Raw genomic sequence first — 15,871 nt, 5'->3', positions numbered from 1 at the left:
AAAAAAAAACAAACAAACAAACAAAAAAAAGATTTAGGGGGTACCAGTGCAGTTTTGTTACATGGGTATAGTGCATAGTGGTAAAATCTGGGCTTTTAGTGTACCTAACACTCAGATAAGCATACATTGTGCCCAATAGGTAATTTTTCATCCCTAAAACTTTTCTCACCCTCCCACTCTCTGGAGTCTCCAATGTTGGTTATTCTACTCTGTATGTCCATATCTACACATTTTATCCTGATTTGTACCAAGTAGCATCTTACCTTTAAATCACAGGTTTATAAGTTGGTTGTTTTCTTTTTACTTACGAAAATTCATCTAGTCAAACTGTCAGGTTTTCCTCATTTCATTAAAAGTGTATATCTAATGCTTTCTCTAAAAACTGATGTACTGGAAATACAAATAAATAAATGCTCCCTGTGTAGAATTTCCATTTGCATCTTGTGCTTTCAATACGGTTACAGGGTGTCATGAACAGGTTGTAAATGGGGTACTTATTGCCATATTTCAGGTGGAATAAGTTAGAGAATTCTGGGCTCCTGAAGCTTGATTCAGTCGCCAGGGCTGGAAGCACTGTGTTAGGTGGCTGCAGGAAGAAGCAAGGAACTCAAGGCGATTGAAACTTCTTTGAACACTGGCCCCAAATTTCCTATGTGATCTCCATCCAGGAAACAGGCAGGACTCCATGTGAGTGACAGCTACTTATTTTGCTGAGATTAGAGACACACCAAATTTTGGTTGCCATTCTCCAGACCCTTACTAATCTGTGAGAAGACACAGGATGTAAAAACTGGGGACCCAAAGAAGGCTTCTTCTCCCTAAGGCCTTGAATATAGCTGGTCCATTCCCTGTGTCAAGAACCTATCATGATCCTGGTGGGTCCTCTGAGAGTGGAAGGAGACTTTGGCTGTCTCACCTCATCAGCTCTTCCCTGGCTGGTTGGAAAAGACCAACTCAAAAGAGGGGTGATCCAAAGAGTGAGAGACACTTACCACAAAATGGGACCCTCCCCCAGAATATAGGGCTTTTACCTACTTCTCTTTCTCCATAGAAAACTACATTTCCTATACTAGTTAGAGCACAAGCAGTGTAGGGAATGAGGAATACATTATACAGGAGTGATAGTGATAGATCCTTTTTTCTCCTGATGAAATGTTTTCATGTACTTTTGGTCAGCCTATCATGCTTCTATCATTTGTTTTCCTCTGTGAAGTTCCAAGGATATGGAAGTGGGTAGGTACACCTCTTGCCACCAACTCTTGCCACCATTCTTTGTTCTGTGGCACCTTGTCATCATATTTCACCTTGAAGTCCTTGTCCCACATTATAGATCTTCGGTACGCACACACCGAAGTTAGTGTGAGGAAGTAGTCAATGAAGTTATTATAGGACGACATTGTTCGTCTGTGGTGGAAGACAGGATTGGTGTGGGAATGGTGGTGAAAGCTAGGTGTTTGTGAGGGTTTGTAACCCTTATGGGGCACTACCACTTCCCAAAAAATTGTCTCCATTATTAAGAACATTTTGCTTTTATTTGTGTGTGTGTGTGTGTTTGAGACACAGTCTCACTCTGTTGCCCAGGCTGGAGTGCAGTGGTGTGATCTTGGCTCACTGCAACCTCCACCTCCTGGGTTCAAGTGATTCTCCTGCCTCAGCATCCCGAGTAACTGGGACTACAGTCACGTGCTACCACACCCAGCTAAGTTTTGTATTTTTAGTAGAGACGGGGGTTTCGCCATGTTGCCCAGGCTGGTCTCAAACTCTTGACCTCAAGTGATCCACCTGCCTTGGCCTCCCAAAGTGCTGAGATTATAGGGGTGAGCCACTGTGCTTGGCCTGTTTTTATTTTTGAAGCTTACTGTTAAATGTTGCTTTCTGTGTTTGCTACTTTGTTGTCTTTTCGCATGCTTTTCATGTCAAATTTTCATGCTTAAAATCATTTATTGAATACATAAAGCAAATCTAGAGAATATCTACTAAAATATAGGCTCATTAAAAACCTATGAGTATAGCGCTTTTACTTTACTGAAATTAAGGTTTTGCAAATATATCTGATATTAGAACATTTGAAAGAGATACAGACATTCATTTTTCATTAAGCAGCACATTAAAAATGGACGGAATTGGATTACACTGATGCCAGTCTAGGTATACACACACCAAAACTGGTACGAGGAAGTATTCTGGTCATTATAGAAGACATTGGTCATCTGTGGTAGGAGACAGGAATTGATTATGTCATATAGTACAACTTCACCCTTCTCCCAATATACCATCTTCTTTAAAAATAGCTTTGTGTAGTAACAAGAAAAGTAAGATTTTCCATGGTATGTATATCTGAACCTCAGTTTCTTTTAAAGAACAATTCAAAGATTATTGGCAACAAAACAGTCTACTATGTAAGCGGTAGTTGCGTATGAAACTAGTGTGCCTAATAACTGCATACTGAGGTTTGTGTTTATCAGACATTGTAGTGTGGAGCATATATACACTCACTACAGCGCCTACACACTACATACATTCATGCATTTAGAGAGAGACCTGCATCTCCCTGCATACATAGTCCTCTTTTAAATGTACATTCTAGCATATAAAGAGTTTGCTTCCCAATAAATTGTTCAGTCCCTAAACAATAAGTAAGCTGTGCTTGTTGCAAATGATCTGTGAGTAAAATTTTCAGGGAAGCTGGAAGCAAACCTGGTTTACGATCACTTTGACTATCATCCAAGACTAGTAAAAATGCATTTCACTGATTGCATTTGGGGTTTTAATATAAGTGTCTTTTTCTTCAGAATTTACTGGTTGTCAAGTATATTACTCTTCTATACTTGAAATATGGTGTGTGCTGATTCTCAGTGTTGACTGTATGCCTGGATTTTGATGACCAGTGAATATGCCAGCCTCCCATTTTCCTTGAGAAAGCAAATCATCTCTCTTGAGATAGCTTAAATTATAGTTGTACATTTTCAGTTTTTAATTTCCTTCCCAATCTTGATGGTGAAATTCTTCATATTCTATGGTAATTCAGAATTTCTTTTACTGATTACCTGAAAGAGAAATAGTTTTAAGAACTTAAGAAATGCCACCCAAGGTCAAACCAATGGTTCATTCCAATATTACTGCCACTGGTAGATAAGAGGATGTGCTTGCCATTTATGACATCTTCTTTGAAATGTTGAAGATGGCCTCAAAATATGCTTAACTTTATAACTGACTAGAAATGTACTCCATGCCCTCTTAAGCGTAAATTCTCAGGCTGACCCATCTCATGGAGCAGGAGTGGCAGATAGTCTGTGAATGAGTCACCATATTCCCATCCAACCATAGTAGACACTGTTAATGTATTACAGCATGCTTCCTCAGGGAACTCATGTCTCCTCTGAATGTCCATCAACACAGAAATCCACGTAGCCAGGAATAATCAGCACTGACACTTGTTCCAGCCTTGAAGTAAGATGTAGTTCTTCAAGTTTACTTCCTACTGTGAAAATTATCACTTCCTTTTATTTATTTGAAGTGTGATCCATAATTCTATCTGGTACTTCAGGATTTAGTTGGACGTTTTGTCAGTATCAGATCCTGTGTCCTATTGTCATTTTATGGCCCTAGTCTAAACTTTTTCTGTTTTTCCAATTTTCTTTGTTTCAGGAAACTAAAGTGGCACACATTCCCAGTGTGCACTTGGATCCATAAAATTATTATTAGCATTTGGTGTGATTACCCCAGTATCCTTGATCATATATTGACTGTGATAACTTTTGTAGGTGCAAACTTTGAGGCCTTTGTTTTTATCCAGCACTTTAGACTTTAGATAAAGTAGACATTGGCTGATTATCACCAATTGTTTCTATCAAAGACTATAATTTTTGAAAATGGGTAGTTTTAGGCTAAACGTCCAAGGTTTTTTTCCCCAAAGTTATTTTAAAAAACTATGTCAACTATATATATAAATTGCTTATAGACAAGTTATTTTCCTTTGTAAAATAAAATTATGTTTAAGTTGATTAAGTGAATATTTTGAAAGAGACATCTAGGACACTGAAAAATATCTGAAGGCGAACTTTTACGAATTTTTTGAAGTTACTCGTTCACAAATCTTGTTTCTTCATATTTTCTACATATTTTTCCTTTAGCTGATTATTATTTGAAATTGAAAGTATATAAAATTATCCAATGCCAGGAATATGTTATTATTGTAAAGATTTCAACCTTAAAATATACTTGATAAATTACATGTATATTTTTATAAGAAAAGGTTGGAAATATTATAAAATACTTGGATTGGTTTTGTTATTCTGTTGTTTTATCTATACATTTCGGTTAGTCCCAGCCTTCTGACTCTAGAAAATATCCCCTTGCACTAGAAATATCCTGTTGCACTAGAAAATATCCTCCCCTTAAAACAGCAAATTAAAAAGTATCTTGCTTATTTCTATTTAAAACAAGAGGGACAGAAATGTTTTTAATTTCCTTCAAAAGTCAAGTTTAGTAATTACAGCCAACTTATAAAAGAAAGCATGATTTTACCTTGTTATTTGGTTGGTTTTGGAACTTTTTAACACGAGTTTTGTATGCTTGATTTTCAGAGTGATCTGGCAACCTACAAAAGAAAGCAAAAACATAGTATCTTGTTTCTTGGGCTTATCAACATTAATAGTAACCACATCTTTCTACTATTTTAGTTTTAATATCATGACAAGTGAAAATAGATAATATATTTTTGCAGGTGTCTTCCATTTGAGTTGGAAGAAGTGTGCTTTCAGCATTTGCCCTGCGTTTTGCCTTTTAGTTGGCTTACTATTTCTTAGGCAGTGGTCTCAGAAGGACTGAAGGATTACAAAACATAGATTTATTTCTGAAGTCAAGTTCTGAGTTGTAGTTGCTGAAAAACAACTCTGTAATAGCATATTGCTAATAAAATTTAAACCACAATAAAATGTCACCTTACTTCAGTTAGAATGGCTATTATCAAAAATCCAAAAGATTAACAAGTGTTATCGAGGATGTAGAGAAAAGGGAACCCTTATACCCTGTTGTTGAGAATATAAATTAGTACAGTCATTATGGAAAACCGTCTGTAGGTTCCTAAAAAAATTAAAAATAGGACTACCATGTGATCGAGCAATCCCACTACTGGATATCTAGCCAAAGAAAATGAAATCAGTATATCAAATAGATACCAGATATCTGCACTCCCATGTATATTCATAATACCCAAGATTTGGAGTCAACCTGTGTTCATCAATAAAGTGTGATATACATGTATTACATATATAATTATAAAATTACATATAAATTATATATAACTATAATATATAACTATATAATTTATATATAATATATACTATATGTAATAGAATACTATTAAGTCATTAAAAAGATGAAATCCTGTTATTTGCCACAACATGGATGAACCCAGAAGACATTATATTAAGTGAAATAAGCCAGACACAGACAAATACCACAAGCTCTCTCTCATGTGGAATTTAAAAAGCTGATCTCATAGAAACACAAAATAGAACAGTAGTTACCAGAGACTGGGGAGGGGAGGGAGGAGGGTATCATGGAGAGAGATTGGTCAATGGGTACAAAGTTACAGTTAGGTAGGTGGAATAAATTCTGGTGTCCTACTGCACAGTAGGATGACTGTAGTTGATGTATATTTCAAAATAGCTAGAAGAGAGGATTTTGAATGTTCTTACTACAAAGAAAGGATAAATGTTTGAGATGATGGGAATGCTAATCACCCTGATTTGATCATTACATAATGTATACATGTATTGAAATACCACATTGTACCCCATAAATATGTACAATTGTGTGTCAGTTAAATTTTTTTTAAAGAAAAAATGAACGTTTTTAGACTTTTCTATATACATAATTTCTATTGGTAGAGTATATTCATTTTACATTTTGTGTTTTTCCTCTTTGCATTATAAAATGGGCATAATATTTAGGAGCCATCTTCCTATATATATTTCCTTATTAAACTTTTTTCTTTCTCTCAACATCTGTTTATTACAATTTCAGGGGAAGGGAGGACGGAAAATTTCAGTCCTAGTGCTCGATGAGAAGAAGGCAGAAGAGAGAGGAGGAAAAATACAGTTTAAGGAGGTTGAGACCAGCTGCAGTGGCTCATACCTATAATCACAGCACTTTGGTAGACTGAGGTGGGAGGATTGAGCCAAGGAGTTCAAGACCAGCCTGGGCAACATAGTGAGACCCTATCTGTACTTTTTTTTTTTTTTTTTTTGAGACAGAGTCTCGCTCTGTCACTCAGTGGAGTGCAGTGGCATGATCTCAGCTCACTGCAGCCTCCGTCTCCCAGGTACAAGCGATTCTCCTGCCTCAGCCTCCCGAGTAGCGGGGATTACAGGCACACACAACCACACCCAGCTAATTTTTGTATTTTTAGTACAGACAGGGTTTCACCATATTGGCCAGGATGGTCTCGAACTCCTGACGTCAGGTGATCCACCCACCTTGGCCTCCGAAAGTGCTGGGGTTACAGGCGTGAGCCACCGTGCCAGGCCTGTATTTATTTTTTTAAAGGAAGTTGCTTAACAATTTCCTTGTTCCCCGTCCCACCACCTAAGGCAGCATTTTCGGTTCCAACTTGTCCTGGTTGGGAGACTTGGAGGATTTGAGAATGCCAGGGAAGGGGCAGACGCCTGGGATCAGAACTAAGAGATCACAGGTGAGGGGAATATGGAACTAGAAAACTTCCAGAAGAACTGTCGAGACCAGGAGAGCCATACCTCACTATATGTTCCAAGCGAACTGAGTTGTCTAAAGTGATTGCTCAAATCATTAATCAGATGAAGTTTGGACTACTTTAAATTGGACTATATAAAATCCCAACCTTTTCCTCCCACAAACCTACTCACTAACCAAACCTACCCACTATTCAGTGGAGAAAGAGCGCAAAAGGGAGTTGATAACAACTATTGAGAGGGAAAAAAAACTAGACCTCCTTTTCTCCATTTGAGGTGTAGCATGTGAGTGAACCTGTGACTTTGCTGTGATTACAACAAGCACTTCCATATGATTAAAACATCCTCATGAATGTCACTTTGTACCATCATTTACTGAAACTGTCCCCTATATTTAGAAACAATTTTCATTATTACAAGTAATGTCACAGAGAGCATATTAGGCCTATTACATTAAAGGACAAAAGTGAGAATGTTAAGACCTGAAAAGGAAAAGTCAGAATCTACTCTGTTAGATTTAGATTTGCACTTTGTTTTTGTGTATGCATACTGATAATTGTGATTAATAAGAGCCTAACTCATTATACCAAAAAAAGGAAGTTTCAAGTAAGTTCCTAGTATGACAGAATGTATGTATATGACATCCAAAATTGAGGGAAAGGTAAAAAATGTATGGAGTATAGTTATAAATATTGGATGGAGGAAAAGAATAGAAGGAAAAATAAAGGTGAAAATGTAATGAGAAACAATGACAAGTAACTGAAGTAATGGAAACTGCTCTTTGTGTGTCAATGGTAGTCTTCTCCCGAGGGCACTTGCCCTCAGTATCATTTCCCCATCTCATCACTTTCAGGTAGAATAACAAAAACAGCAGCTAAATTTACAGTTCGTTAGAGAACGCTGTTTTCAAAGTTGCAGCACTTGGAACGCTGTTTTCAAAGTTGCAGCACTTGGTGTTCTCATGGATTTGCTTCTGAGTTTAAGTGCCAGGTAGGGAATCTTAGTTTTTCCTTACAGGGCTACCCTTTGTTGACAGAAACAGCTCCAATAATGCTAGTAGTGAGTAGCTTACACTGAAAGGCATCTAATTTATTCCTTACCGAAGCCCATGAATTTATTCCTGTTATTCCCATTAGACAGATGAGAAATTTGGAGCTTAAGGGCAGGGGGTGGGGAAGTGGCTTAAAGTCATACCTCGTTGGAGGCAGAGCTCTTAACTTAAATTTGGGTCAAACTTTAAAGCCTCTAATTGTAACCAGTTTCTTATCTATGGTTGATTGGGTTTTAATTTGTCAGCTAATCCTTATATAAATAAATTTCATCACATAAATGATGGCATCTTGGGACGAACAGAAAGAACTGACGGGAGGAGGAGCAGGTCATGGAGATGCACAAGGGATCCTCAGAGCACTGCTGTGGTCCTGTTTCTTCATGAGAATCTGTCTGAAGTAGCTCGTAGGGGCAAGAGGGGTTTGTCCTCACGCTGAGGATATCAGGGGTTAATACTTAACGTTTAAAAAGGAATAGTCAGGAAGTGGAAAAGGGCAAAATTGGGGTGATATGGGAATTTCTCCCTTCTTCCTGAAGAAATTAAGCATCTTTCCCTGCCTCCCTCCCTTTCTTCCTTCCCCGCTTCCTCTCATCTATTGCCCAGCATCTAGCAGGGTGCCTGGCACATGGTGCTCAAAAATGTTCATTTCATTCCATTAGTCTAAGGAGCATCAATTTTCTGATATAGTTGAATCCCATGTTATGCCCCAGAGACAGGCACAGGTGGAGGAAGTAGAGCACCACCAACCTTTTCGAGAGGTGTCTATTTCCAGATCACCTTATGCCTTGCTTTACTGATCTCACTTATGACAACCTAGAAGTAAAGTAATCTTTCTCATTAAAGAAAGAGAAATGTTTAAAATTATGAATTTTACAGCCATCTGAAATACCAAATAGGGCCGATTAAAATAAAAACTGAATACATTCCTGTTCACAAAAGCAGTATACAACCCTCTTCTTATTCACTTTAATCCAGCCTTGTTCATTGACCCTTTCTTTCCACCCCTCAACCTTTCTTTTTTTAGATGGAGTCTTGCTCTGTCACCCAGGCTGGAGTGCATGGTGCGATGTTGGCTCACTGCAACCTCCACCTCCTAGGTTCAAGCGATTCTCCTGCCTCGGCCTCCTGAATAGGTTGGATTACAGGCATGTGCCATCATGCCCGGCTAATTTTTGTGTTTCTGTAGAGACGGGGTTTCACCATGTTGGCCAGGCTGGTCTCCAACTCCTGACCTTAGGCGATCTGCCCACCTCAGCCTCCGAAAGTGCTGGGATTACAGCTCCCAGCCCAACCCTTCTTTCAAATTACAAATGTGGGCTGGTTCGGAACATAGTGAGTTCTCTCAACTGACTGTTTACTGTCAATTGCAAATGGAACTGATTGTTCTATTTATTTCCCTCTTCTTACTACTGCACTTGACTAGCCTAAAACAAAATTTACACAAGTGATACATGAACAGATTCTCATTATTAAAAATCCCGGACCTCAATTTCACTCCATTTCATTGTTAACTGGAATGATAGTTGTGTACCTATTCCACATTTTTGCTACGAATTCACTTACACGTTAGATTGAACCATGCAAAACTGCCAATATTTGATGATTTGTGACTGACAAAATGGCAGTGCCATATGGTTGAACCTAATATACTTAAAGTACAGTATTGTTATTAATTTATTACATGTGCAGGATCTTTTATGCTGCAATTTGCTTTCTCATTGAATGATACGTTATTCTTCCCTCTATGGCAGCTCCAGTAGAGTTATATGTATTGCTGCCTTTAGCTGCTGTTTCACAGTAATGTACTGCACTCTAGGTTAACCATTTCCCTATTGATGGGCTATACAACTGTTTCATGACTCAAAGGAGTAATGCTGTGAACATTTTTGTAAGCATAACTCGGTGCACAGGTGCAACTATTTTTGAAGAAATAGTTGTCTAAAAGTAGAGTACCTGAGTCAAATTTAAAATTTTATAGATAATGACAAATTTCTTTTGAAAAAAGGCTTTTCCAATTTGTATATCCACCAGCAACGCTTGATGGAACTTGTTTTCCTCCATATTCCCACACTGAGTATCATCAATCTTCTTGTGCCAAATTCAAATGGTATCTCCTTATTGTTTTTGGATTTCCCTGATTATAGTGAGATCCAGAATCTTCTGTATTTTACTGGTCATGTGGGTTTCTTCTATGAATCACACCTCTGTATTTTTTTTGCTTATTTTAATATTAGGATGTTTGTCTTTATTAATACATGTTCATCCTTTGTCTGTAATATAGGTTGCATTATATGGAAACTTTCCTGCTCCCTTTTTGCTCACAAGGCCACCTTCATAACACCTAAAGTCTGGTTCCTGAATAGAAAGCCATTTGTATCTGGCCTCCTTTTCCTCCTTCTAAAAAGCTTCTCTTAACCTTTCTGTCTGGAAATGAAGGAATGATTAAACACATCGTAACACATCTAGAAAACGGACCATTATGTAACCAGTAAAAATGATGCTACAAAAATATTTCATGATATGGGGAAACATTCTAAGTTTAAAAAAGAGGACTATAAAACAAGAAAGTCTGAATCTATTGTGCTTTAGAAAATTCCATATAAACCAATTTTATGTGAACATGAACACCAAAAGATAATGTGTTGAATTAACGGGATTTTTATTTTTTCTCATAATTTTTTGTATTTCCGAGCTTTCTTATGATGAAAGCTATTATGTTTGCTTTCAAACATCAAATTTTGTGCACAAATACATCCCCAATTAAGGGAGTAGACCAAGTATTCAGTCTTTTAAAGCTGATACAGTTTCTTTCTTCCTTCCCTATTGGTCTTTAGGAGCTCTTCCCGGGAAGCCTGGAGCAGGGTTCTCAAAGTGGGGTCCTAGGAGCAGCAGCATCAGCCGTACCTGAGCCCCATCCAGACCTACTGAATCAGAAACAGGGCATAGTAAGGCGCAGCCATGTTGTTTTAACAGGCCCTTTTCTGGGTGATTCCTATGCTCACTAAAGTTTAAAAACCATGGGTTGAAAGGACCGTATGAATTTACTCTAATGATGGGTTTCTCAGAAGGATGAGTAATGAGTTCTTGGGTCTGTGAAGTTAGCATGCTTGACCCACCTGCATGGAGCTCCTTTTCCCTGGAGGACCTCGCATTCCTTTGTGCCAGGGCCACAGAGGCCCGGTTCCAGACCGTCCAGGCCCCCCTGGCTCTCATATCCTGGTTTGCAGCGACACTCCGCTTCCTCAGTCCATTCATTCTTTATACACTGGGCAAATTCGCCGCAGGCCAGGAACTTGCAGGGATCTGCTTGATCAGCTGTAAGAAATGGGGCAGATGTTAGCGAGTGTATGACTCTCTCAGCAATGGAACTGGCAGCAGGCAAAGGCAAGAGACCAAATATATTTGCTATTACCTCATTTTGGAGTGGGTTGCACAGTTGTGATATCAGACTGGAGGGAAAAGAGAACCACACTCTGTATCTTTGAAAAATGGATTTACAGATACAAGTGATATTATATTTAGCTCCAAATATAATTATTTACAACCTTCAGTGTGCATCTGAATCATCTGGAGGCCTTGTTAAAACATTCCTGAGCCCCACACTCAGAGTTCCTGTGCAGGCAGCGTGGAATGGGGACTGAATTCTGGCTCTAAAACAGTTCCAGGTAATGCTGATGCATCTGGTCTGGGGAGCACATTTTGAAAACCGCTGCATTAGAGAATTAGGAATGTTTTGTTACTTAGTTTTTTTGTTTTAAGTAAGCATTTATAAAGCAGTAAAGTCATCATTTATGTTCATGGCTTTGAGAACTCAGGATGATTTCCTGATTTCAAATATAAATTTATCTTGGTCTCTTGCTAAGGCCCTAATGTTAGAGAGTCATTCTTTTGGATGAATTATTTCTTCCCTATTAACATTGAGACTCTCTTCTTTCTTGTCATTAATTGTTCTATTTTACTCTATTCCTAATTCTACAGGGTTGTCTCCAATTGTTTGGAAAGTGGATTAGAAATCAAGAGAATCTCAGATATTTAGCTCTGGAAGGCCAGAGGCCCCTGTCTGCCCTTCCTTATCCTTATAAAGCTGAGCACATTGAGCTCTCAGTAGAGAAGCAACTGGCCGGAGTCCGCAAGGGCTGATGGCAGAACCAGAACACGCCTCTTGTCATCAGACCACTGTTGTTTCTGCCCTGGAAGGTTTCCTGTTTAATCACGTCAGCCACTTACTTTTCAGATTATTCTTTAACCAAATACCTATTATGTGCAAAGAACTAGGGAGCAAGAAACAGTAAAGCCATTCTTCCAAGAAATTTAGGGGAAGTAAGTAATGCATACAAATAATGCTATACAAGAAGCCCAATATCTTGTAGAGTACAGATCTTCATTTTATTTTATTTTTTGAGATGGAATTTTGCCCTGTCACCCAGGCTAGAGGGCGGTGGCACCATCTCGGCTCACTGCAACCTCGGTCTCCTGAGTTCAAGTAATTCTCTTGGCCTAGCCTCCCAAGTAGCTGGGATTACAGGTGCCCGCCACCATGCCCGGCTAATTTTTGTATTTTTAGTAGAGATGGGGTTTTGCCAGGCTGGTCTCAAACTCCTGATCTCAGGAGACCCGCCCCTCTCGGCCTCCCAAAGTGCTGGGATTACAGGTGTGAGCCACTGCACCTGGCCACCAGTACAGAGCTTTAAATAAGCTCTAGGGAAGATACGTTTGGAGAAGAGAGCATCATGGAGGGGATCGCTTTGACGTGAGAATTTAAAGTGACTTGCATTTGTCCATACAAAGACTAGGAAAGACATTCCAACTGGAGCCAGCAGCATGAGCAGAGCCACAGAAATGGGAAAGCAACAGAAATGGGAAGAGAGAGCAGAGGGAACCCAGTTAGGAAGGAGCAGAGACTTGTGGATGGAAAAGAAGGGAACTAAGACTGGAAAGGTAAGTTAAGGCAAATATCTAAATGCAGTGCTAAGGAATTTGGACTTTATAGTCAGGTGGGAGCCATGGAGGATTTTTGAGCAAGGGAAGCATATGATCAGAATTGTGCTTTACAAGCTACATAAATAGAAAGAATTTTTAGAATTAGGATGACCGGAGATCATCTGGTCCAATATTTCCCAAGTGGGAACATTTGCTGAACTTAATTCAGCAGGATTTGATAAGTTTTACACTAAAAGAAGTTCAGTGACTAAGTTTTAAAAAATGCTATGTGAAATAAATATAATAGATTTTTCCTCTTTTATCTTGCTTTTTCTTCTTCCAACCCTAGCCCTTTCTCTTTTTACTTTTAAACTTCTTAGAGTTGTTAATAAGCTAATGTCTATTGTGAATCTTTGAGCGGAGAATGTAATCAGCTGCTTTGCCATAATTTCCTTTAGCTCAGCAAGGAATGACCTATGCATCAGTAAAGCGCATAGTAGGCAACATTGGAAAAACAAATTTTTCCAAATCTGGGGGCCCTGAATTGGGTATAATTGAAGAACAAATTCAACACAGTTTATAAATTGCTTGCTTTCTCCATGTTATTTATTCAGGACCAGTCTACAGAGAAGTAGTAGGAAACTTTAAATCGCCAAGCTTACGTTTTGTTTGCTGTGTACGCCTTCATGGGTACAAGGCAGCTACTAAGACAACCTTCATTCATTCAACAAATACCGACTTAGACTTTCAAAACCTTCAGCTCTAAGAATTTCAGACCAACTGATTGTTTTAATGTTTATTTTTATCAATATATAAAATTTTACATTTCAGGTAGAATTTTGGAGCTAGAAGCTATTTTAGAGACCTTCTCGACTAATTGTTTCACTTTACAGATGAGGAAGCTGCGAATCAGTGATGTTACCAAGGTCAGGCCTGTTTGTGCTGAAGTCCTCTGACTGGTCTCACCCCCATCCCTTCATGGACTGTGTGACAAGTTCCGGGGAAGGGCAGAGCCCCAAGGGGGAGCTGTGGGACCACTTTGCTAACATATTGGCCCTCTTTGCTAATATGGCAAGTGAAGGCAATTAGAATTAGAGTCAAAACAAGAGACTATTACAGTCATTTGTAGAGCAACTCACACTGCTTCCACTCTTATTACCTTAAACACATTTTCCCTAGGTATTTTCATGATCCTCTTTACTTTCATGTCATTTTTCAAGGGACACCTAAAACTTTAGGCTTTAGGCAAAGACAGAAAACTGGATGTGGGCTGATTTTGGGGAGAGAGAGACATGGAAGGGATAGAAAAGATTGGCTCTATGATAGATGAATGGAAGTTTAACTAGCAGAACTTTTGTAAGCAAACTTTTCCCTATGTTATCATTGTCTTTATTTGCCATATCCCAAAGACATTTTTCCTTAGAATAATGAACTTATTCATGGGTAGGCCATACCAATATTTGTTTCTTCCTTTTGTTTTGAGATGGAGTCTCGCTCTTGTTCCCTAGGGCGGAGTGCAGTGGCATCATCTCGGCTCACTGCAATCTCTGCCTCCCAGGTTTAAGCGATTCTCCTGCCTCAGCCTCCCGAGTAGCTGGGCCTACAGGTGCCCTCCACCACACCCAGCTAATTTTTGTACTTTTAGTAGAGACGGGGTTTCACCATGTTGGCCAGGCTGGTCTCAAACTCCTGACTTCAGGTGATCTGCCTGTCTCAGCCTCCCAAAGTGCTGGGATTACAGGCATGAGCCACTATGCCTGGTCTCTTGTCTCTTCCTTAATACATCCCAGAGCATGTGTACAAGACATATTAGTTTGAACTTCCTACTCTTTGCTATTGATTTGATCAATAATAATAATCTATATGCTATGCTGCAACAACTGAAAATGTTTTGTTCTGAACGTGGTCGAAAGCTTGGAAAGAAGCGGGCAAAGAGACTAGAGGTCAATAGTAGATTTGGGAGAAAAAAGTAGATGCCATTGTATAGAATATTTTCAAGTCATGATCAAATTGTGTTTGGGTCCGAGGAAGTGAAATCCTCATGATTAGTGTGTGGACAAATTAGTCTATAATTGCCTTCGCTGCCTGGATTTGTTTGAATTCCCTTCAAACTATTTATTTATTTATTTATTTTTTGAGACGGAGTTTCACTCTTGTTACCCAGGCTGGAATGCAATGGTACAATCTTGGCTCACTGCAACCTCTGCCTCCCAGGTTCAAGTGATTCTCCTGCCTCAGCATCCCTAGTAGCTGGGATTACAGGCATGTGTCACCACGCCTGGCTAATTTTGTGTTTTTAGTAGAGATGGGGTTTCTCCATGTTGGTTATGGCTGGTCTTGAGCTCCCGACCTCAGGTGATGCACCCGCCTCAGCCTCCCAAAGTGCAGGGATTACAGGTGTGAGCCACCGCGTCTGCCCCAAACCATTTATTTTTACTGTTGGTACTATAGAGAGACTCCACCATGATCCTGTACCACGTTTAATAAATACATAGTATGGTTTGAGGCATTCTCTGGGCTTACTATAATTGTTTGCTGGCAAAATGACTTAGCTTTCTATTCTTAAGCCATGCAGATAGCTCTTCTACACAGCATATTTGACAGTCTCTCCGTAGAGGCAGTCCAGGGCACTTGACCTCAGCAAGCAGATCTGTGTCAGTGGCTGCTCGTTAGCAGTTGGTGGGAAGATCCAGATCCAGCCTGGCCAGAGGTCCGGGCCTAGTCTACTAGCATCCCAGTAGATGCTGGCTGTATTCAGAAGAGACATGTAATTGCACTTCAGGCCTTGTCCCTGGAGTGTCCCTGGGGATCATGACCCTGAACCTCCAGCTTCAGTGGAAAGGGCAGTTATTTACATAAACAGGGAGCCCACACTTATCAAGGGCCATTATTTGTTTGGCACAGTGCTGGGCACTTTCAACATGTGTCTTCAATCATATTCACAGCAGCCTCTCAAATCCATATGGATATTGCTGACATCATTTCCATCAGTGAGAAAACGGAAGCCCATTTTGGCTAGTAAGTATTATCCAAGATTAACATTCATATCTGTTTACAATGTTTGGCTTTTTAAATCATTCTAGAGGTTTTCAAATATGGGGTTTCCAGGAGACACCTCAGGACTCCAAGGGGCTCATAAGGGATGAGGGAAAAAGAATGAGAGGCCCCCCGCCCCAACACTGGCATT

General features: G+C 39.4%; 1 protein-coding gene across 2 annotated transcripts in view; it reads right to left on the bottom strand.

Moving 5' to 3' along the window:
• Positions 1–2,003: 2,003 nt before the first annotated feature.
• Positions 2,004–15,871, bottom strand: part of IMPG1 (interphotoreceptor matrix proteoglycan 1) — a 147,184-nt gene continuing 133,316 nt past the window's right edge. For both annotated transcript variants that reach the window (XM_023219279.1, XM_023219278.2), the window contains 3 exons: positions 10,881–11,079; positions 4,528–4,600; positions 2,004–3,047 (listed from right to left, as the gene is read on the bottom strand). In XM_023219279.1, coding sequence (XP_023075047.1) covers positions 3,015–3,047; positions 4,528–4,600; positions 10,881–11,079 — 305 coding nt within the window. In that variant the 3' untranslated portion in view covers positions 2,004–3,014. The remainder of the gene's footprint in view (positions 3,048–4,527; positions 4,601–10,880; positions 11,080–15,871) is intronic.

This window comes from Piliocolobus tephrosceles, chromosome 5 (genome assembly GCF_002776525.5).
Source record: "Piliocolobus tephrosceles isolate RC106 chromosome 5, ASM277652v3, whole genome shotgun sequence".
NCBI lineage: Eukaryota > Metazoa > Chordata > Mammalia > Primates > Cercopithecidae > Piliocolobus > Piliocolobus tephrosceles.
The sequence above is the reverse complement of the archived record's forward strand: the minus strand, read 5'-3'. Positions and strand labels throughout refer to the sequence as shown.